Genomic DNA, 24,695 nt, shown 5'->3' with positions numbered 1-24,695 from the left:
ACAAGAATTTCGTGTTTTAATTTTACACTGCTTCTTGATGAGGAAAGCGAAGCAATGACTTGAAAAGTGTTATGGAGACTCCGCTCCATCAGAAACAATAATATTGAAATGGTTTGTTCACTTCCAACGAGGTCGTAGAGCGATGATACACAATTCAGTGGACGTCCAAATGAGGCGGTAACACCAGAAAACATCAATAAAATCCACAAAATCGTTTTCAATGATCGAAAAGTGAAGTTGCGTAAGTTAGCTGACATCGTAAAGACATCAAAAGAACGTGTTAACTTTATATTGCATGAGTATTTGACTATGAGAAACAATGGCAAAACTACAGGAATTGAAGTTAAAATTGCTTCTGCCATGAAAAAACTCCTCATGAAAATCCATCCACCGTTCGGAGTCGGAATAGGTTTCTCTATTTTTGTACCAACGTCACAGTGAGCCTAAACAACTTTCAAAAGTTTTTTAATATATAAGTTTGAACACCTTTAAAAGTCCCACTCATCGCAGCAGCACCATCATAACCCTGTTACCGCCGGTTAAATCTTCAAGCAGAAAGAATTAAAAAAAAATCGTTGACTTAGAGTTCACTATTGTCCAGATATCTGATACAAAGACATATTTGTAAACCCTAAAGTAGATATATCAGCTCATTTATTTGCAAGTATGAAAAAATAATTCTAATTTATTTGCAGTCGTCTGCTCGTCCACCATATTGGTATCCTCTAAGCCTTTCGGTGTCCCTTTTGGACAAAACGAGACCACCGGTCTAACTATGAAAGTCGCAACCTTCTGGGATCCCTATTAAACCTCCAGGAAAACCGTAAAAATTTGGTTTTTTATGACCGTAATTGCTTATTGTACTGAAATATGATTCGAGAGAAATTTAGCAAGCATTTAACTAAGGTTATTATAATTCATAATATATTTGAAAATCTTGTTTTATCGTAAAATTTATATACATATGTATTTATATTTCAATAACAAAAGCGCTGCAGACGAAAATTTGCTCTAAAAAAATTTTTTTTTTACCGAAAGCCAAAGGTTAATTTTACTTAATTTAAAAACAACATCGAGCCTCAATTTTCTTTTTTTTTTTTAGGGAAGCGGTGCTGCTCTTTACTTGTAACTTAAAATAGCGAAGTTTTATAATCCATAAGTATATTTTAAACTTTTTGAAAAAATAGCGGAATAGCGACTCCTCAACTCTGAAAAAATGAAAAAGTTGGCAGGGAGGAATATGAAAGCTCGGAATCATATCCCTTAATCAATAGAATACTCCATTCTGTTACCGCAGACAATTCTTTCTCTTACCGCAGTAATATGGACTGATATTCCTTGCCGATTTCATATCATTTTTTAAGGGTTTTCTAAAATAAATAATAATAAAAATTTTCTTAATTTTTCTTGTCTCGTTTTATTCTTTTGTCATTATCTTTCCTATGGCAGTTCGTCCTGCACATTCATTTTGCCCGGTATCACAAACGTTTAGAACAGAAGTCATCAAAAATAAGCTTTGCGAGTGTGTTGGTGAGCACAGAGTAATCGCACTGCGCAATGGTGAAGAGTAAAATTTAAAGACTAAATGTGTCAACAATGAAAAATTAATACTGTTGTTCCCCATCTATGATACCTAGAAAATAATGGATTTCTTTTTCTCCAACCTATTAGCCGCCGTAGCCGAATGCTTGGTGCGTGGCTACTATTCGGAAGGCATAGGTTCCAATCTCCGTGAAACACCAAAATGAAGAAAAAGTTTTTTGTAATAGCGGTCGCCCCTCGGCAGGCAATGGCAAACCTCCAAGTGTATTTCTGTCATATCTCCCGTTCGGAGTCGGCTTAAAAGTGTAGGTCCCTCAATTTGTGGAACAATATCAACACTTCTTTTCTCTTAATGGGCGCAATAACCGCTTACGCGATTTTGACCGAGTTTAACAAAGGGCGCCAATCGTTTCTTTTTCGTGCTAACTGGCGCCAATTGGACACATCAAGTGAAGTCAAGTCCTTCTGCACCTGATCTTTCCAACGCAAAGGGGCCTTCCTCTTCCTCTACTACCACCAGCTAGTACCGCATCGAATAATTTCAGCGCCGGAGCGTTTGTATGCATTCGGACGACATGACCCAACCAACGTAGCCGCTGGATCTTTATTCGCTGCGCTATGTATATGTCGTCGTAAAGCTCATACAGCTCATCCATTCCATCGTCTGCGATATTCGCCGTTGCCAACGTGCAAAGGTCCAAAAATCTTACCCAGAATCTTTCTCTCAAACACTCCAAGCTTCGCAAGCTTGGCATCAAACGGTTCGGAGAGGAGCTTTGAAGTGGACGAAAAGATGGAGCGTGTCGGTTCTCCTTTCATGGGTATTTTCCAAGATTTGGCGTATTGTGAATATTTGGTCGGTGGTAGACTTTCCAGATCTAAAGCAACACTGATAAGGTCCAATCAGTTGGTTGACGGAGGGCTTAAGCCTTTCACACAATACGCTCGCTAGAACCTTATAGGCGATATTTAGAAGACTAACCCGCGGTAATTGGCACGGATTGCAGGATCGCCCTTCTTATGGATTGGACAGAGCACACTTAAATTCCAATCGGCAGGCATGCTTTCATCCAACCATATTTTGCATAGAAGCTGATGCATGCACCTTACCAGCTCCTCGCCGCCATGTTTGAATAGCTCAGCCGGCAGCCCGTCGGCGCCCGCGGCTTTGTTGTTCTTCGATTCGAGAAGTGTTCCCTCCATAATTTAAGAATGCCCTGGAAGTCAGTCACCAGATCGCCGTATTTGTTCTTACTGGAAAACACCCCGGTCTTGAAACCTTCTGTAAGCCGCCGAACTTTCTTGTAGAATTTTCGCGCGTTCTTCCTATTGGCCAGCATCTCAAGCTCCTCGCACTCACGTATTTCGGTATCTCGTTTCTTCTGTCGGATAATACGTCTCTCTTCCTTTCTTAGCTCTCTGTAGCGATCCCACATGGCTCGCGTTGCGCCCGATCGCAGCGTGGCTCTATAGGCAGCATCTTTTCTTTCGGCGGCAGCATGACGTTCCTCGTCGTCCCAACTGTTTTTTTCGGGCTCGCCGGAATCCGATTTCTTCTTCGGCGGCGGTATGTAGAGAACGAAAAATGTTGCTCCATTGCTCGTGCATGCCGGTTTGATGGGCAGTACTCTCTGAGAGCAGGAGTGAGAATCGAGTGGCGAATCTTCTGGCTGTCTGTTGTGATTGCACCTTTTTGATGTCGAACATTCTTTGCGTAGTTAGATGTACGCTTTTCGCTGCACAGAGGCGTGTGCGTAGCTTGGCTGCAACAAGGAAATGATCCAAATCGATCACATCAACACACACGCCACAAATAGGAGGCATTTAGTGTTTCATTCTCACAATGGATTTCGAAACCGCGCCTCACTGAATACGACGGTACATACCTTTTAGTTGCCTTTAAGACGAATTAGCAGTACAGGAAGCTTTGTAGGCAGCAAAGCAGTTCTGAACTCCAAATTTTCCAATCAGGAAAAACAATTTGTTCAATTTTTTGGTTTTTCTATTTTCGACAAATTTTTTAAATTTCTTTATTAGTTTGGAAGAATTTATTTATTTATTTATATTTTTTTATATTTATTTATAAACCCAGAAGTACATTATTTTCTACCCTATACAAATGAGGATGTACGGGCTACATAAGACTGGAAATAAGTCGTTCTATTTTATTATGTATTGTATATCCAGTACATACAAAATTTGTGGAAGAGTTCATGGCGGTGAAGTACTGAGGCAGCTTTTTCAGTTAATTTTGTGTCATTCGGCTGCCTTATACATATTTTACAAAGTTGGCTTTATTCTTTAGATGTTTCATGTGTTGCTTCTTTGAAGGCATGTACATACACAAGGTAGCGCAAACTTAATCACCCTATCCGAAGATTTATAATTATTCTTTTTTGACACTTGTATACTAGACAACTGCAGTTTACAAACAGATCAGCAATGGAGCGGCAGTTTTGTTATTGTCTGCAAAATACGTGCTTTTTGTTTTTTTTGAATTTTCTGTTTGAATTTTTTTAAAAAAATAAGGAAAATCTTTAAAATGTCACTTATTTGTGAATAAAGTCTAAGTCAATCCATGCCAGTTGCAGAAAAACCCATCATTCTAGAGTATGTGAGCTTAATTTTTCATTTATTGGAGGAGATTATTCAAGTGTTTAATTGCGAAATATTTTCTGGCGCTACAAACTTTTCCGAGAAATTATTATTATTGAAAAACTAATTTTCAAATGAGGAAGGATTTCCGCATAAAATCTTTAAATAAGCGCTTAAAGAACAATAGGTATAATCGATTAACTTTTTTGAATAAATCTATTACATTGACCAATTTTGATTTATTCATTATAGACATTAAGCGTATGCCTTGCATTTGTCGTAATCACTTTATCGATTTTCTTTATATTTATTTCATGATTTTGATGAAGGGATGCACCCTTCGTAAAATATTGAAGAATCACTTGTATAAAGCAAAATTCTTTTTACTAATTTCACCATTTAGTAGGTTTTTTGTTTTACTTAAAGCCATTAGCCGGGCTCTCAGTGATTTTGAAGGAATCAACCGATTGGCTGACGTGACCGCCATGACAGCGATTTGTTTACGGAAAAACAGAGATTGTGTTTGTGGTATACGAAAAAATTAACCCAGCCAATCCTCATGCTACTTCGTTGCCGTCCGAACCACAGATTACGTCTGAACAACGACTAATTGGACGAGTTTGTGAACACATGTGAAATGAGGGGCAGAATTCTACCCGGTGACGTGACAGCCGTCACCATAATTGCAGGCCAAACCTGGTAATCTAATGTCCTTGAGAATATGAATGCTTCCAACTCTGAAGAGTCTTTACGTGCAAAAGTTGTCCTTATCTGCGTTGGTGATTGCTTCTCTCAATGGGAACTAAATTTTTTACGTTGGTAAAATTATTACATGGGTTTATACAATAATTTCATTACTTTTAATAGTGTGAAATTCTACAACTATAATGCGATGCAACAAACGCTTCAAAACGCCAAGATAGAAAATTGCTTTGACGGTTTAGGCGGTGGAACGAACTCCTTGTGAACAATTCCCTTGGAATTGTAAAAACAAATGAGCATCGACTTAATTTTTGACTTCTTCAAACGCGATTTTTTTAGTGATGGCTCGTCTGGGGTCTTCCATTCGGCACTTTGACGCATAGTTTCAGGTTCATGTAGGAAACACCACGTTTCATCACCAGTTACAATGTTGTAAAGGAAATTCTCGTCTTTTCTCGCCTCTTCAATGAGGTCTTTCGAATGTTGAATTCTGAGCAATTTTTGGTTCTCAGTTAACTTGTGTGGAATGAAACGTGCACAGACCTTTCGTAAGCCCAAATGATCAATTGAAATGTCTGGAGATATTCAACTCTTGTTTTGGAGATACTCAACTCCGATTCTATGAATTTCAACGATGATTTCGGTTAATTTTTGATACATTTACGAACAATTTCGGTGATTACTGATTTTGGGCAATCATCGCCACAAACTTATTTCATCATCATCATTATTCATCAATTCAAATGCTTCAGTAAACGTTTTACCGATTTTAAAACAAAATTTGATATTAGCTCTTTGTTTGAACTCATTTTTGTATCGATGACACAAACATACTGACACTTTAGACGCAATAACTTCGCTTCCACTGAACCGAATGTGACCAAGCTTTCACTGGAAGTCAGCTAGGTATGTAACTTCCAGCGCTCTAACTCATTAAAAATATGGCGCCATCAAAAACATTTTTATTGCGCCAGTCTTGTTTATTTTGGACTTCGCCTTGTTTATAACTCCACCCAGGGAGGGTTGATATTTTCTTGTTCTTTTCTTATATGAACATTTCCATATTGTTGATATGCAGCGCGTTTAATATATTAACTATATTTTTGACAAGTATCGGCATTTTATTTATTTCTTATTTAATGTTAATAGGTAGTTTTTCTTGAAAATTCTCCTACAAAATCCATATATGTAAATCCAAGTTTCAAACTTTGTGTCGAACTTTGTTGTGAACTTGCCTTGTGCATTTTCTACACATAACAAATACTCGATATTTCTTTTATAGGGAAGACAACATCCAACCCTGTCAGCGACAAAATTAAAAAAAAAAACGCGATTTTTGAACTATTTCACAAAATCGCCGAAATTTAAGGGACTATAAATGGGCTTTTGCAAATTTGTTGAAAGATTTAAAATATTGAATATTTAAGCAGCATTCATTACTAACTTTACTTACTTTGGATTTATATCCGGCCAAGGACTGTCACTCCAGCAGCATTCCCCGTATGTAAGTATGGGGAATGTTTATGCTGCTACAACAACTAACTTTACTTACTTGCCGATCTCCGCATCTCAATAACTCGAGCAAAAATTAATAGATTTCAATGAAACTTAGTACCCCTTGTTAAAGGTATTGAAAATGGACGAAATCGATGCACACCCACACCCATCTTCCATATAACGGTAATTTTCAAAAAAGAAAAACCTGATTTTTGTAATAACAAATCGAAATGACTATACTCCGGTAAAAGTGAAACGATGAAAGAAAAATGTTACGAAATGGGCGGTGCCACCCCCATTTTTGAGTAAATATCGATAACGTATGTATGTAATAAAACTCACCCAAACTTAGGACGAAGATCCGGCATAAACACTATTGAGATTTAAAAAAACTACGCTCACTTTTTATACGAGTATATTAAAACGAAATTTCCGTCCATCGGTCTAACGTTTCAAGCTATAACTCTTATTATCTATAAGCTTGTTTGATTCTGAAAATTAGCAACCATTACAAAATTAAATTTACTAAAAAGTTACCAACGAAGTTCAGTTGTCAACATTTCCAGTAAGATTTGCCATGTTATCATCCATCACTTTACTAAAAAATTACTTAAAAATTGTTATCAAAATTCCGACTTAGTTGTAAATACGGAAATCCGGATTTTGGCAAAGATTCTTTCCGCATGAGGACCATTTTTGGCTCAACGGCTATATCAACAAGCAAAAGTGTCCTACGTCCTAAAGACGTCTGTTTCTACAATGTGCTACTCCCTACATAACTGATTGGGTGTAGCTTTAAAAGAAAGACAGAACCAATCTCTTATCTCACGCCGTTGTTGTTTTATTTAAATATATTTTCACATCGTTCGTACCTCATCACCCTATAGTAGACACTTCATTCAATAACTATATTTTTTTTTGTTTTCCGAAGCTATTCCTGCATTGTATTTTTAACACACTTTTATTAGGTCAGGTTGTATGTATGTATGTATGTATGTATGCAACGGAATCTTTGAGCTTAATTTTCACTGGCTTCTAAAAATCTGATCGACTTGAAATTTTGCACACCTATCAAGGACCGATGACAATGCAATAATTTGATAAAAGTTTCCCATTATCCTTATTAGAATTGCCAGGATTAATATTTTCTTTTTTTACCTGGGGGCAAAAAGTAAGGTGAATTTGGTTGTAAAATGAAAAATCTTTATTTATTCTTGTAAATCAATTTCATTCCCTTCAAAATAATCCCCTCTCGATGAAATACACTTATGCCAACGATTTTTCCAATCCCAGCAACATGCCAAATAGTCCATTTCCGGTATAGCCATCAGCACCTTCTTCGATTCAGCTTTTATCTCCTCAATCGACTCGAAACGCGTTCCCCGGGGTGTTCTCTTGAGTTTTGGGAATAGCCAGAAGTCACACGGAGCCAAATCAGGCGAATACGGTGGTTGCGGAACGATATGCGTGGAATTTTTGGCGAAATGGTCACGAAGAACGAGTGCAGTGTGAGACGGTGCATTATCGTGATGCAAAAACCAAGAGTTGTTGGTCCATAATTCTTTTTAAGTGAATTGCTTCACGTAAACGACGCATAATGCTCAAATAATATTCCTTATTAACAGTTTGGCCAGGTGGAAGGAATTCATAGTGCACCACACCACGAAAATCGAAAAAAACTGGCCAATGGAGTGAGGTAGCCGTTTCTCAGACTCCCTCCACGAAATAAGTTCTTCATCCCGATTACTTCTTTATCACGGCCGATAACTGCGCTTTTAACTCTAATTTGAATTATTCTATTTGTATCTTAATTTTTGTTATAATTCTGTTCTGAGGTAGTTGACTATGACTGATCGTTCGATTTGCTATTACTTCATTATAGGTCTCTTTGTCATTAAAATTTATTTTCTACTTTTTAGTTCGATTGGCAATAAAAGCGTGTTTTTTAGTTTTTTTAAACTATTTTTTATTCTTTTTAATAACAGTTTAATAGTATCAAAGCACAAGGATGATAGATTATCAGGCTTGGTCATTCGAATCAAAATTGTGAGAGTAACTTCAGCCACCTTAACGGGTGCTCGACAGCAGAATTCTGCCCGTTCATTTCACACGTACTCCCACACTCGTTCAATCAGCCGTTGTTCAGTCCGCAACGAAGTAATGGTTTTGTTGATTTTGTTGTTGATGTTCATATATCACCAACACAATATCATTTTTTTCGTAAACAAACCGCTGTCAAAAAACCCGGTTACGTCAGTAAACCAGTTGATTCCTTACAAATCGCTAGGAACCGGTTAACGGTCTGATTTTGGTCACACCTCTGCATTCTGTATATCGTAGACAAACAAGTCTGTTTTACTTTAGTGCAAAATATTATTGCTAATTTATTCGTGTGCCCAATCTATAACGTTGTTCTACTTTACAGGTTTTACTGTACATAAGTTTCATAAATTTATAGCATTGAAAATGCATACATATTATCAACGTGTATATTTACGTATTGCATGCAGAATTTTAGCATTTAGACTTCTGTTTCAAAATATTACGCTATCACAGTCACCCCATTACAGCGTATTTAAATATTCAAAGGGTTTAAATTACCAAAATACTATATGCGTGAGTGCTGCTGCTCGTTGATAGCAGCCCCATCTCCTTTTTTCTCTCTTCCTGTGATCATCTAAGCACGTACAGATGTATGTGTGTATGTACATGAACCATAGTTACTATATGCGTCTGTGCTTCGCACTATATGCACAGTAATCATAATCAACAGCCGAAATTGTGCGCGATTGCGAACTATAGAATCAACACTTGACTCCTCGTCCGTTCACACGTCCATAGCAACACAACATAATCTACACAGCCACACCTACATATGTATACATATATGTATATACGTATGTGCAGACATGCACCCCAAACACCACACGACACTGGCGACCAAACGGAGATGCTCAGACAGATGGTGAGGTTGGTGGTTACTCGTGCTCGTGAACAAAGTGAAAATCAGTTTCGGGAAATATGAGTGCGATTGCGAATGTTGATTTGTAGGTGTGTCGGTGAAAAGTTATTGTAGGCAGGCAGTTAATGCCACCACAACCGTCTTAAACTTCCGCCAACTATGCATGTCAAATCGAAGGTGGGTTGTTTGGTTAGTTAGTTTGTGCAGTAAGGCCTCAAGAATTTTAGAGCTTTCCAGCTACATACGCATAAAACTCCACATTCACTTGCCGCAGATACACAAAAGCAGACAACTTATCGAAATTATATGCACATACCTAAATAGCTATAGACTTTCGTACGTATGTATGTTTCTGCTCGTATGTTTATATGTTATCCTAGTTATGTGCTCTCGTACTTCTATACATACAAGTATAACATGAATGTATGTATGATCATGTATGTATGTGGTTTGGATTTCTACATGAATTCGTATACTCTAGTCATTCTATGCATTTTATCTAAAAGCCGATCTCAACCCACTCATCTCGGTCGTTCCATCCTAACCCTGCCCTCACTCTGCTCTATTGATTTTTAACATAATCAAAACCTAAAATACACACATATCCATAAGCGCACACATGAACGCATGTGTGCATATGTACATACATGAATATATTTATTCAAACATAAGTACCTCTGGTTATATACATACATATATGGTCGTATATGTATGCATGCACTTATACGATAAATTTACAATTTACGGGAAAGAGAGATATAAACAGTGGGTGTCAAGGGTGGTGTGATCTCAGCCTACCTAATCTCACACATCCGAAAGCAACCAAGCCCATACAAACTTCGTGAAATCAACCCTTTAAAAGCGAACTGACTACTTGCTGCTTGCTAACTTGCCAGCGTAATAGCTTCATTAAAAGTTTTCTGAAATACATATTTCGTATCTTTTTGCAGCAATTCATATGATATATTAGACACATTTAGCTTTTCCAGTTTTTTTGTACCCAACACTCTCTTATTTCGGAAAATCGGCTTTATACTTATACCTACATGCATACCTATACCTAGTATATGAATTTTTTGATTACATTAAAACTCTTTTATAATAAGGAAGATTCAAAATCTGTTTCTACAAAGTATGTATAATTTTAATAAAAGCAGAATTTTAGAAAAACCTCTAATAGCGCGGATGGCAAAAAATGTATTGTACCTATATCATGAGTTTATGCTATTTAGAACACATTTTTATTATAACTCGACTTAAAAATACCTGGAGGTAAGACTTACAAAGCGCTAAACCTCAAAAAAAATTAAAAGTTTAACTATATTAAAAAAGTAAAATATTATATATTATTTTAAACAAAGCGAAGTCATACGAAAGTTGTGAGGGGAGCCATTAATAATACTAATGGAGCGTTCAGGCATGGCAATTAATTGAGATTTTCGATTTCATTTGGCAGTCAAAACTTTAGTATGAAAATGTGCTATAAAAAAACTCAAATCTTTTCGCTTTCATAGATAAGTTACTTTTTAATTATAAATAAATATGTATCTAATATAGTACAGTGATCAGTTCGCTAAGGGTAAAACTTGCTTTCAGACTATCTGCTGTTCAGAATCTTCTTACATAAGTAAGTTTCATTTCACCCTCACAAAATTACTCTAAATTTTGTTGTATCAATTAAACGTTCTAACTCGCTCAGATTATCGACGGTTATAGCTCAACTAACGAAATATGCAAATTTTTCTTAAATAACTTCAATCAATCTTGTTATATTTCTTGTACCTACTTTACTTTTACTACATTGAAAAATAAAAGTACTTAAATAATAAACTAACATTAAAGCGCACACTGTCCTTAGCATAACTACGCTGAGTCGCTTCTTCAAATGCCGCGTGCGTCTTGATGTTTCTCTACAAATGTCCGATGGTCATCATAAGAAGTGTTTCCATAGCATAAACCCAATCAGAATCGTGCAGTTTAATTTAAATATTCAGTACCGAGGTAGTATATCAATTTACGGTAATCGATTTTTGAAAAGAACAGTAAGCAAAAAGTCAACAGTAAACAAACGAACCAAGATTTTCTATGGTCTGGTGAGTCACAAAATTCGAATTGCTAAGAATCTTAAGTCGGATTTTATACTATATAGGCCGTCAGATCGCATGGTACCAAGTATGGCAAGTATTGTTTTAAATGAACCGGTCGAATGAACGCAGATTTTTCGTCAACTTATTACAAGATAATCAAATTTACTACTACAAATGCGCAAGCATTGATTTTAACACTAAACCTACCGGTATTTTATGTATTCCTATTCCTACCAATGTGGGTCAAATGACCCGTCTTTAAAATATTATATATATTATTAAGATCACATATATTTCTCGGTAAAACAATAAGCAAGAGAAGAGTAAATATTGAAAAATACATTCGATGTATTTTTTTAATAAAAGACGTGAAGGCAAACGACGATTTAATAATGTTATTTCTAAGAACTTCTGACAAGAAGTTTAAAATGGGTCATTTGACCCGTCCATGGTAGGTTTAGTGTTAATTCGTTTATCTCTCTGCATATTATATGTGTGATGCAAAACTCTTTCAGCGTTCAGAATACACTTTTATGGTGGGATCCATTTGTAGGAAAATACTACAAATTGACAGTAATGCTGTGTTGAAATCTGCCAAAGTTGTAAACACAAAAGTGATATTACTAACCTTGCTTTATCAAAACATATGTATGTATGTATATATAATATTATATAATATATGAACTATTTTTCACGCCAGTATCAGGGGATATGTGTGCTGGGCATAACGCATGTGTGTATGTAAGCAGTCTTCCTTGAACTCAATGCTTTTACTCATTTAAATTTTATATTGTATGTGCATTAGGGATGTAAATATTAGCGGATAATTTTGATACCGGGATTTCGGGACTATTTTAAACTAACTCCAAAATTCACCTTGAAACATAACTTTTTTAATATGAGTAAAAATTCAATAACTGAAAGCATTGAAATATGCTATCAAATTAATCCATTGAAAATTTAATATAAACTGATTTTAAAATAAAATATTTTTAATACAGACAAAGGAATGCATTTTATAAATATAGCAGAAACGCATACATAATAAAGGAAAATTAATGTAGAAAAACATTAAACAAAAATTAACAAAAAATATTCACCTCCACCTTCGAAATAACCTCTAAACGTATTTATTCTACTTCATAAAAAAAACATAAGCAATCGCACAAAATTAAAGTCATATTGAAAAAAATTATTTTATTATTGCATAAAATGTGTACGTAAGAACAGAGAAGTACGATTTATCTGGGCTTTGACTCCAATCCGGTTTCGTAAGGAGCCTACCGTAGTTCTTAAGTTGGCAATAATGCACACTCACAGTTTTTAGCAGGGCGAATAGGGGAAATTCGTTTGAGCTAATTGTAAACGTCAAGAGATTACGCAGTTCGACTGAATGAGTTAATTTCGCCCGGGCTCACGGGACTGCTATCCTTGAGGTAAATATATAGATATATACATATGTGTTATATATTTCTATTTACCTGTGAATGAATTTGTGTCTAAGTATGAGCACATGCCATGTGTACTTATATATGTTGTATGTATAAGATGGGAGAATATTCCCAAAAGGCGACTAGTTCTATACCAATCCTTTTGGGTTTGATTTTAAAGTTTTGCCAAAGGGATGCGGATAGTAGTGCCGCTGTGACACACTAACACCACTAGTGGTAACATAGCTTTGTTCACTTCACGGTTATCTGTGCTCTTGAATAACAATTGAGAGATCTCAACGAAACATGCCAACAATGTTACCCTTAAGATATTATAAATTGCAGATATAATACAAAAAATTTACGGATATAAGAAATATGATACTTACATACATATGTACATACATCTAATATCGTTTTCTTTTCTCGCGGCATAACTGGTAAAATTTTCGTGTTTTGTTCTCAGCAAATTCGTACGTTTCCTTGTTTATTCGTAAAATTTTGCATTCTAAACGTGTAAACTAAAGTGCAAAATTTTCTCCCATATACGAAAAGTGAGGGTGGGCATTGGCCAGATAATTTTAATTTATCTGTGTACACAAGTTCATCAAAATAGTTGTGTGAAAATTTTAACCCACCCTTGGACACCTTTTTTAAAATCTTCGGTTCGTCACCCGGGTCTGGCTTTTTCGTCCTGTTCGAGGATCTTTCTTAAAAGGTTATATCCATAAATTGGTAGAAAATTAAATTTTAGGATGCTACGTGGAAGCTCAAATCGTTAGCTATAATAGAAATTTGTTGAATTCAAGTCCGAAGTCGAAAAAGTCAGTCTAGTCAGACCCAGAAGCCCAACGGAGGGTTAATTGTTACAAAATGGTGGAAGTAAATCGTTCAATATCCAAATACAAGCATACTTCTCTCCCTTGAGCGAACATTTTTTTCCATGCGAATTCGTATGTATCGGAGCAAATTAAACTCTTCCCAGTGGGATCTTCTCTTATTCTCCTATGTATGTATTATTAGTCCAGGCCAATTTTGAAAGACATGTTTAGCATAAATGTGTGTCTTTTAACCTCTTGTATCAGGTCAGTCCATAAGTTCGTGCGTATTTTACCCATAATTTCACTTATGTAATTTTTATTATTACGATTTTTGCATACAAAAAATTATTCACGAAATATAACGGAACTATTTATATTTTCTTTGATATATTGTGCATTCAACAAGTGATTTTAATCGCGGATGGAACACGTGTTGTTAAAAAATAAATTGAAATCTTCAAACGCGTATAAGAGGCATATTTTGTATTTTTTTTTTTTTTTATAAAAGTGGTAAAAATGCAACAACTGCTGCTGCAGAAATAAACACTGTTCACGGAGAGGATACCGTGAGTGTAAGGATTGCGCTTTTCGAAAAGTGAGTGTAAGGATTGTGGTTTTCAAAATTCCGAAGTGGTAACTGCGACGTGGAGGATGCCCCGCGCGCTGGTCGTCCTGAAGTCTTTAACTCCGACGTCTTGCTCGAACTCGTGGAAGCTGAGCCAAATTTGACAGTCGATATCATAGCTCAGAGGTTAAATTCATCGTATGGAACAGCTCATGGGCACCTGGTTCAGTTGGGAAAGGTTTCAAAGCTGGAAAAATGGGTTCCGTATAGACTTTCCGTCGCCAACCTTCAGCAGATAGTGAATGTGTGTTCTCAGCTGCTGCAACGGCTTGAAAATGAAAGTTTTTTGAACCGTATCGTTACTGGTGATGAAAAATGAGTCCTTTACAATAATCCTGTTCGCAAACGCCAATGTTTAGATAAAGATGAAACACCAGAACCGACCCCTAGATATGACATTCACCCCAAGAAGATTCTCCTGTCTATTTGGTGGGATATGGCCGGTATTGTTTATTATGAACTTCTGGAACCAAACCAGACGATAACTGCAGTTAAAAAAATCGACCGTCTTTAGTGAATAGATGCAAAGTTCTGTTTCACCACGACAACACAAGACCTCATACCGCAAGGTAAACATTAGGCAAGCTGAACGAGCTCGGATAGGAGCTAATGCCGCATCCGCAATACTCTCCGGATATTGCACCTTGTGATTATCACCTTTTCCGTGGATTATCACCAATCCCGTATGAGTAACAAGAACTACTCCTCAAAAGAAGCTATAAAAATGGATATCGAAGCGTATTTTGGCTCCAAGGACAACACATTTTTTGAGCAGGGAATTAAAAACTTGCCTAAACGTTAGGAAGACATTGTAAATAATGAAGGAAAATATATTATTGGTTAATAAATACTTTAAACATATTTTTTATTAATTTTAAAACCACCTTTAAAAACCGCACGAACTTATGGACTGACCTGATATTTATATATATATTATGTTTAATAAAAGATTGGCTATTTTTTACACAGGAAGTTCAGAAAGCTCTAAAGGCGTGAGTGAGACGTCTTTTAAATTTTGAAACCAAATTTCGTTGGACGTGTATAGCACGTCCAAATAGCGCAAGAAGTTAAAAGTATTGCTTAGCTGAAGGAAAGCAGGAGACCAGGCTTAGAGTTAGGATCGAGTTAAATGAGGTAGGGACTACTCTTGTTACGATTATTTGTTGAGCTCAACGAATCTGAGAAGAAAAACATATGGAAAAATTAAGTGAGCTCTTTAAGTTCTTACGTAACATAAGTTAAGTTTACGTCTACAGTATTGTTTGGAAAAATTGATTTCTACTTCTTTTTAAACGACGTATATTAAATTTTTTTTATTTTATTTATTGTTTTGCATTTATCATTTATTTGTGGAACAATTTCAAGACGTCCGTTCACCACACTTTGGAAAAGGAGATCGGCTAAACGTCTAACAAAGGATGTGAGCGCCAATTATATAACACAGGTATATACAGGGTGCAGTATTCGAAGTGTAACCAATTAAAACGACCATAAATTTAGTTTGGAAAATTACTTATATTTAATTCAAAGTAAAAAATGTGTGAAAATATTACAAAATCAAAAGAATCAATTTACTTTACGATCCAGAAACAAATCGCAAGCTGCCCGAATGTGACTTGCAGGTATTTTGTCCCACTCGCGGACAATGGCTCTTTTCAGCACCTCGAGACTTGTGACCTTTAGTTCGGACCTTGCTCTCCAAAATGGCTCAAAGGTAATAATACATCGGATTCGCGTCGGGAGAGCCATTGTGTGGACGTTATAAAGTTTGGAACGTTGTTTCTTAGCCATTCTTGGTTCACTCTAACTTTATGAGACGATGCCGAGTCCTGTTGAAGCGTCCATGTTCTGCCACCGAAATGATTGTCTGCCCACAGCTTCAAAGCAACCTCCAGAATACTTTCCTGATAATACTTCGCATTTACATTGACGCCAAGCTCGATGAAAACGATTGGAGAGCGCCCATATTAGGGGCTCAAACTATTACCTATGCCGGGTGCTGCCTCCTGGTGGCCAATCGAGTACTCAACTTCCCAAATGAACGCTCTAAGTCTGACTTTTTGCTGATTGGTGTAAGATCATGCACCTTTTAGATCTTGTAATAATTGACTTTGAAATCAAATTTCAGTATGCGGCGGATGCTATGGTCATATATTTTCAGTTCCATTGATTCATTTCAGTGCCATTTGATTGTCACTTCGTGGGGGATTTCGCTCAAGTCGCTTCCTCACTTTTTGAACCATTTCAAGTGACGTTGCAGTCTTTTGATGACCACCTCTATGACGTTTCGGGATGCTACCAGTATTATTGTAACGAGTAATGGTGCTATAAATAAAAACTTTATTTACTTTAAGTTGCTCGAGGTCACGAACAATCGCTGGTTGTGGTGTTCCAGCCAAATATAGTATAATCACACTATTACGTTTGAAATCCATTACTGATTTTACTGATTTTGGATTGCCATTTAGCCAACTAACAGACAGCTGATGCCCGTGTGTCAGCTGCGCTAGCGGTCTGAAGTTGGTTACACTTCAAGTGCCGGACCGTCTATACAGGGTTACCGTGAAAGACGTCCTAGATACTTAAAGGCATTAATATTTAGGTAATTTTTTTATTAACTTGGTTATAGGACAAAATGCGTAAAACTGAACCATTTTCGAGATATTCAATTTTAAAGATTATTTAAACAACAAAATTTTATTCGTTTTAGTTAAAGGATGTGTCTATTAATCAAAACAACTTTAGTCAGGCCCTGACAGTTAAAAATGGCTACTTGATAAAGTTTTAAATTTACGTATTTTCACTGTTTCCTATTTATCCTATACAGCATTACAAAAATGTTTGTATGGTAACTATTCTGCAAATTACTTTAGAAACAGAAATTACTTGAATTTTAATGTTCTTAAGCATCTCGGATGGCTTACTCGAGAACTCTGCATATTATTTGATTATGCAATTCATGTGTTTTGTTATTGAAAGTTTCACACGGTGGAGTATGGGAATTTGTTCTTCATCCGTATTATAATTAATGCTGAAATACCCTTTACAGTTATAGTACAGAATATTATCTTCCGTAGATGAAATTATTTTGTGTGTTTCGTCCACCTATAATATTAAACCCGAAAAACTGTATTTTGCTTAATCCATAGGTGTTAGTTGTAACTGCAATGTATTCAAAACATGTTTCAAAATTGCACAAAATGTTGATCGGGCCATTAGTACATTTTTTTTTTGATGGGTGGGTAGGGTTTAAAATGCCTTCGCACTTACAGCGACCGCCGTCTACTGCGTCGTGTGGTGTGGCCACTAAAACGATCCCTCCTCTCCTTCCGGGTAGACACCCTTCCCGGAACTGTTTTCCATATTACTTCGGGAGGGCCCAGAACGGCATCCATAAAGGACCAATTCTATTCCCCCACGTCTGGGTCCGCTATATTTGTAGCCAGCTTTCATGCTATAAGCTCGTCTTCTTGTGTCTCTATCTGGGCGGCTTCACTTTGTTGCACTGTGTCGAGGTCAATCTTTTTTTTCGTAGTACGTTCTCGATGTATTTCAATACCGCGTTCCAGCTGTCTCCACGTTCAAGCATTTTGCTGATTATGTTGCTCGGTGCGATGTCGCCAATCTGCTCTCTCAGAGCATTTCTTTCCGCGAGCCATCTGTCACAACTAATATAAAAGCGTCATCGCTCGGAGCTTCGCAGTACAAGCACTTGGAATCGGTTACCTTGTCCATACGGTATAGGTAACTCCGGAAGTATCCGTGACCCGAGAGGAACTGAGTTAAGAAGTAATTCACTTCTCCGAAGTTCCTTTGGACCCATTTGTCAATTGATGGAAAAAGTTTCGCCATCCATCTGCCACTCGGTTCAGTGTCCCATCGTCTTTGCCAACGCTGCAAAGTTTGGCGTCTCCGTTCTGGGAGGCTAGTGATGGCGTGTTTCTTCTTGGAGTCCCACGCATCCATACATTCCCGGAGCATGAGGTCGATGGGTATCTGACCGCTGATCACGAAAATTGCAGCGCCTGAGACTGTGCGGTAGGCTGAGGCAACTCTGGGTGCAGCTGTTCGTTGCACAGCCTCCAGTGCTTTGCGCTTAGCTTTGCAGTTTAGCACAATTCCCCATATTTCGCTGCCGTACAGGAGAATTGAGCTTGTGGCCGCCATAATTAGCTTTCTTTTGCTCTGTGTTGGCCCACCGATGTTTGCCATTAATCTACTTAGCATTAATCTACTCAGACTAAATGTGTATCTCCTGGCATTTCTATGCTCAATATCGCATCGTAGCTCAGATTCCAGAGATCGGGGCCAAAAATAGATCCTTGAGCTGCACCAGACGTTATCGCTTTCTGACCATCTGGTGTGTCGTATAGCAGTTCGCGCTCACTCAAGTAGCTCTGGGGAATTCTTAGCATTTATGCAGGTATTCGAAACCTTTTTCGTAGTGCCTTTATAATGTCTGTCCATCGTAGGCTGTTAAAGGCGTTTCGTACATCAAGCGTTGCCAGCACGGTGATGCGGTTCAGGTAGTGGCGTCTGCGTTGAGCGCTGCTTACTACCTCCTCTATTGCGCCAAGGGTTGATTTTCCGCGTCGGAAACCGTATTGCCTTGCTGACAATCCTCCTACTTCTCTCAACAGACTCTGTAAGTCTACGCTGTATGAGTTTCTCAAACAATTTCCCGGCGCTGTCCAGCATGCAAAGCGGACGCCAAGCTGACGGTTGCGCTGGGTCACTCCTACCCTTACTGATTAGCATCAGTTTCTGTATTTTCCACAGCTTAGGGAAGATGCTTTGAGTAATGCAGGCATTGTAAACGTCGAACATCACATCTGGTCGAGAGGACAGGACAGGGACTAGTCAGGATTTCTCAACTGAGCCTGCACCACCGACTTAATGGTGGCGTGTAAGGAACGTACCCGAAAGCTTGCCAGAGTTTTAACGGGACAGAGGCGATTGTAGCATTATCCTATCAGCCATTTCGGTGCGGTGTCACCCTCCAGTACTGAGGTGATAGAATACTACTTTCACCAGCCCATGGACTTCCTAATCTAATAATATTTTCCAGTATACCGTAATCAGGATCTTACTGTTCTCGATCCTGATGAGCTTTACAGCCCTGCCGCTGGAGATACTCGGGGTATGTGAGGTCTTTCGAGCCGAACCCCTTCCTCTCCTGCCGGATTTTAGTCGCCTCTTACGACAGGCATGCCTTACCGCAGATGTATTTTTCCCCCGACCCTCTGGGGCCGGCCAATTAGTACATCATAATTATTAACATCTTCCTGGTAACCGCCTTCCAGAAAAAATCCTAACACCAAATCTCACTATGAATCTCATTCATTGACGACGAATTCGCAACACTTGAATTATCCTCTATACAAAGCAATTTGTATAGAGGATAATTTGTTCAATTACAAATTTTTAACAAATCTGTAATTTAAAACTTTTGAAATTATACATACTATATACATAGGTATGTGACCTGGTCTATGAAAAGGTACCTTACGTGTCAAAAAATCATTTTTCACTTTTTTGTTGATTCGAATAGTGTGTGAAAGGCTCTTTAAAATAGTGAAAACCAGAAAGTCATAATTTGTTTAAAAGTTTGTTAAAAGTAAAAAAAAAGAAAAGTACAAATACGAAAAAGACTGATTTTTTTGTCATGATACAAATTAGAATAACGAAGACAAAAAATTTGTTACAAAAAATGTATTCATAACTTTATAAATGGTGGTTTTTAAGGATTTGTCAAAATTTTTGTCACGAATTGTGGCATTGTTTCAATATCAAAAGTTAATTAAAATATTTAAAAACTGTTATTCGGGTTTTTTTTTTATAAAAAAATGTTTTTCAACTCTTCTGTGATTTTATTGATACTGTGATCTACGCTGAAGAAAATAAGCCAAACCGGATTGAAAACTATTAATATTTAAAAAAGTTACAAGGGTTTTTAGAAGTTTAAACTTTAACTGCTGTTTTCTCGAAAACTTGTTTTCGCACGTAAGGTACCTTTTCGTAGACCAGGTCACATATATTTTAGCAAGCAAGTATTGTTTTTAAAAGAATCAAATGTTCAATTTTTTCCACTGTATGAAGTATTCTAAATTTTCGCCTTTCTTCATTCAAAAATATTATTACCCCACATACAATAGAATTCATTTTATATGCAAGAAAAGGAAAATAATTGCAAAATAACGCTAAAGAAATAATTTTTTAGGCTAAAGCTAGTTTGTTTACGTCTTGCCAGTTAATACCGAAGCATTAAAATTTGTTATTTAAGTTTGGCAGCACTTCTTTCGAGTCCACAGGAGAGTTGTATTGGTAACTTTACTACGATGGACTCAATGATGAGGATGATTATTATCGAGTTTATTTTAGAGTTATAATGTCAAAAATATAATACACTAAATCCTAATTTCTATTCTCTTTAATCTCTTCAAGGAATATGACATTCAGGACCATCGGCCATTTCTTTCACTCAATCAAAGTGGCTTAAACAAGGCAGACCAAATTAAATTTGCTCGTTATTTGGGGCAAGGACTACCAACCTTTACGCTTTTTTGCATTTATAGTAATTTCAAAAATCTTTTCTGCACCAAACGAACAGAAATGTAAGTATTCACATGATTAATAGCAATGAAATGATTTTGATTAAAAACAATAAATCTTCATGTAATTTTAATTTAATTTTAATTTTAATTTAATTTAATGCTTGAAATTAAATTTTTTTTTTCGCACAGATACACAAAAGATGGTTACAATCTGCCTTATATACTGGACAAAACGAAACGATTCCTATCGAATACTACAGCAGGTTAGTTCGAAGGATGAATTGTAGTAGTGAATTGTGATTACACAAAGGTGGTCTTTATTTTCAAACTTTAACTTTTGCACAAAAAGCCCTTCTAATTTTTGTTTAAGTTGGTTCAGAGTCTTTGATTTATTTCCGTCCAAATAGTATCATCCCAGCAGCATTCCCAAAAAATTATTGGCAACTACATATTATATTTTATGGAGCTAACCCGGAAATTGAAGCGAAAGTATTGGAAATGGGACTGCTGCTATGTTAAAAATTAACACATTTTTTGTTTGAATCACAATATGTCGCTAGTGTTTTTATTAAGGCAATTTGACATTTTATGGCTTATGATCATTTTTATTTGGTTCAAAAAAATGCAATGATTTACGTTAAAAGAGGGCCTGAAAGTATAATAAGTAAAACGTATAATCTAGAAGCACAAACTTAATCATCCAAAAACTTTAAATAGTCCGAAAAGTGCGGTAAGTTATGTGTTAAGAAAGTTTAATGAAACCTTGTCGGTTGAACGAAAGCCTGAAAGTGGAAGAGAAATGGATTTGTGTCGCAGCCACAAGCCAAAGAAGTGGTGTCATTATTTCGAAAAAGACGATGCCTTCCAATTCGAGATGCTGCAAAACAGGTCTATAGGTGGAAAGGTTATGTTCAAAAAGTGTGGAAAAGTGAAGGTTTATGATCATATAAAAAGATTATGGCACCCAATCTAAATGATAAACCAAATAAGAGTGCAGAAAATTAAACAGTGAAGACATGGCTGTGTGGTTATGGACAATAAAACATATGTATAGGATTTTTCAGTAAGAGCGCTTCGACTTTTGAACTTTTTTGAATAAAACACAAACGGTTTGACTTTTTTAACTAATTTTTTTTTTATTATCGAGTTTGAACATATACATTTAAGTATGAAACTCGATTTCTTTTGCATGACCACCGCGTGCACGTTTTACGAAGTCCAATCGTTGAACCCAATTTTCGACCACTCTTTTGCATAAATCGGTCGAAATTCCAGCAATTTCGCGATCAATATTGGCTCTGAGCTCACAAATCGTCGCCGGCTTGTTACTGTAGACCAATGACTTCACATAACCCCAAAACGGGACGGCTTGTTAAATGGACCGTAAAATGGCCGTAATGCTCTTAAAGTAGCAGCAACAGAACGATTATTTTCATAAAAAATGTGCACGATTTGCAATCGTTGCTCAAGTGTGTAGCGTTCCATGATGAAATGTATACTAATGAAGTTTACAAATGACAAGTGAAAAATAAAAAATATTGCGTCTTTCGCCCTCCCTATCGGAAAAAAGTTGAAGCGCACCTATTGAATAACCCTATACATTAAGCTTACTTTGAGCAGATTCAGGCCACTGAGTTTTATACTGCAACGAAAAGAGAATGAGTTGCAGGTGTCTTTAAGCTAAAAATGTTGGAAAAATATTTGGTTTGGCAAGCCATCTGCCTGCGTGGTATAAAAGGCAAAACGTTCATTACCAAGGGCACTATCAAGAAATTTATATGAATTATTGTAGTATTTGCGAAAACGTTTGCTACCATTCATAAAACAACATACAGACCCAGTTCTGCTCCGGCCCGATTTAGCATCGTGTCATTATAACCGCATTGCCATGAACTAGAATGGAAACCACGTGGTATGGTAAATATTGTTCAAAAGGATCACAACTCACTAAACTGTTCACAATTGCGACCCATTGAAAAATATTGGGCAATTGTTGAGAGAAAATTAATAAAATCTAAACCAGAAATTAAAAATGAGCAGCAGTTTAAAACGAATTGACAGAGAGCAACAGATATCGTAACCCAAAACTAATGTCCAACGCCTAATGAGAGAAATCAAATCTAAATTGCGCCATTTGGTTTATAACAAAGATAATTGATAAGAGTTTTTTTGTTTAACATAGTACGATTAATGATGAAGAAAATAAAATAAAAACTGTTTTGATAGCTTATACAAATGTTATGTTATAATGATGCTTTATTAAGTTATAATATATTTGCGTTAAGGATTAACATTCTACAATTTTGTTACACACTGAGGGTCTTTGTTAAAATAAAAAAATAATTAGGATTTGAAGCCCTATTAAGGACCGCCTTAATGTACATATAAATACGTTTTTAAAGCATGTGCATTTACATAAATAAATTTAATCTATGTAATTTCACATATCTATTAGCCTCATATATACAATTTCAAAGTGCACACATACATATACTTATATATTACATCGAAAATATTCTTTTTAGTTTTTTCTGCAATCTTTGTTCATTAAGTTATTAACTTTTATTTAATGTTTGTTTCTTAAAATCATTGCGTTTTATTTTTTATTCACCATCTGCTTAAAATTCCTAGTTGGGAGGACATTTTGAAAGCCTAATAGAAACATTACCTAATAACACTGGTTTACAAATAATAAAAAAATCGCTAAGAGACACTGTATATGTACATAGGTACATATAATAAAATATAAAAGTTTTATCCAACTCGTGAGTTAGAAAATGAAAAGTAAAATATGTTATATGAAATTTACAAGGAGTGCCACATTAAAGTTTTACGTTTTTTTTATGCAAAATGGCATATGTACATTAATCGTTTTGGCGTTGGTCGTATTCTGATTGATTGCATTGTCTTGAAAAATTCATCTCGAAAAAATGTTCAGGCTATATACCAAAGTATACCTGTAATGTGCTCACACTTATGACTTGGCAAAAATGACTTGAATTGACAGTTCTAGGTTTGTTCGATAAGAATAGTAGCCATAGCAATAAAAATCAAAAGCTTAAACAAAGTCATGAATATCAAAATAGGTATCGAACACAATATTTGCAATCAGTAACAAAATCATACAGAATGAGACCAATCAGCTAGTGCTGTTAGTTAGTTTGTTTTTAATAAAAAGAACACCAACAGAAGCAAATGTTTACCAGTTTACATTTCGGAACGGTAATAATTTCCGTTGCTAAATTGCTCATGCTATCGTTTTTGATTATAAATCTCAAACTGTAAAGTACCACAGAAGCAGCCAAAAAGCACACAGAAGTCCAAATTTCAAAAACACCAATCTGTTTACATAAATTACAATCATTTGTTGTTAGTTCCTATATTTTCGCCATGGATAATTCCTGCTAGGGAAAATATTTCCATGCTTCTCTCGCATCGAACTGTCACTTTGCTCTTGCAATTTTTGGTTAGTGTCAAATTTGTTGATGCTAACGAACGCCTGTTTGGGATAATTTGCAATAATTATTGAAAATTGTTGTATAAAAAACAACACTTATGACGTAATGCTGCAAGCATATTGATGGGCAGTTTCTATTTTGAGATGCATGTAAAAGCTCAGCTTATCTAATAAAAATTAATATTGAACGAAAAATGTCAATCAAATGGATTAGATACCGAAAGGCAAATCAAGAAAGTCATATCTAAGCAGGCAATGCATTTTAGCCCTATGCATATGGAATCGAAACCATGTTATTGGATTTTCAACCCGACGAAATACGAGAATAATTGTTTATCTAAAGCACTTCGACACAAATACTTTTCTGTTTCCAAAAAGTAACAAGACTTGCGGCAACTGTAATATAGGAAATGTAAAATGTTC

At 36.2% G+C, this 24,695-nt stretch overlaps 1 protein-coding gene across 5 annotated transcripts in view; it reads left to right on the top strand.

The window, feature by feature from the left end:
• Positions 1 to 24,695, top strand: part of LOC128859977 (ras guanine nucleotide exchange factor L) — a 59,963-nt gene that overhangs the window by 15,551 nt on the left and 19,717 nt on the right. For all 5 annotated transcript variants that reach the window (XM_054097165.1, XM_054097162.1, XM_054097161.1 and 2 more), the window contains 2 exons: positions 20,706 to 20,875; positions 21,005 to 21,078. In XM_054097165.1, coding sequence (XP_053953140.1) covers positions 20,706 to 20,875; positions 21,005 to 21,078 — 244 coding nt within the window. The remainder of the gene's footprint in view (positions 1 to 20,705; positions 20,876 to 21,004; positions 21,079 to 24,695) is intronic.

The sequence above is a fragment of the Anastrepha ludens genome, chromosome 4 (assembly GCF_028408465.1).
Source record: "Anastrepha ludens isolate Willacy chromosome 4, idAnaLude1.1, whole genome shotgun sequence".
NCBI lineage: Eukaryota > Metazoa > Arthropoda > Insecta > Diptera > Tephritidae > Anastrepha > Anastrepha ludens.
This window is presented reverse-complemented; position numbering and strand designations above follow the sequence as displayed.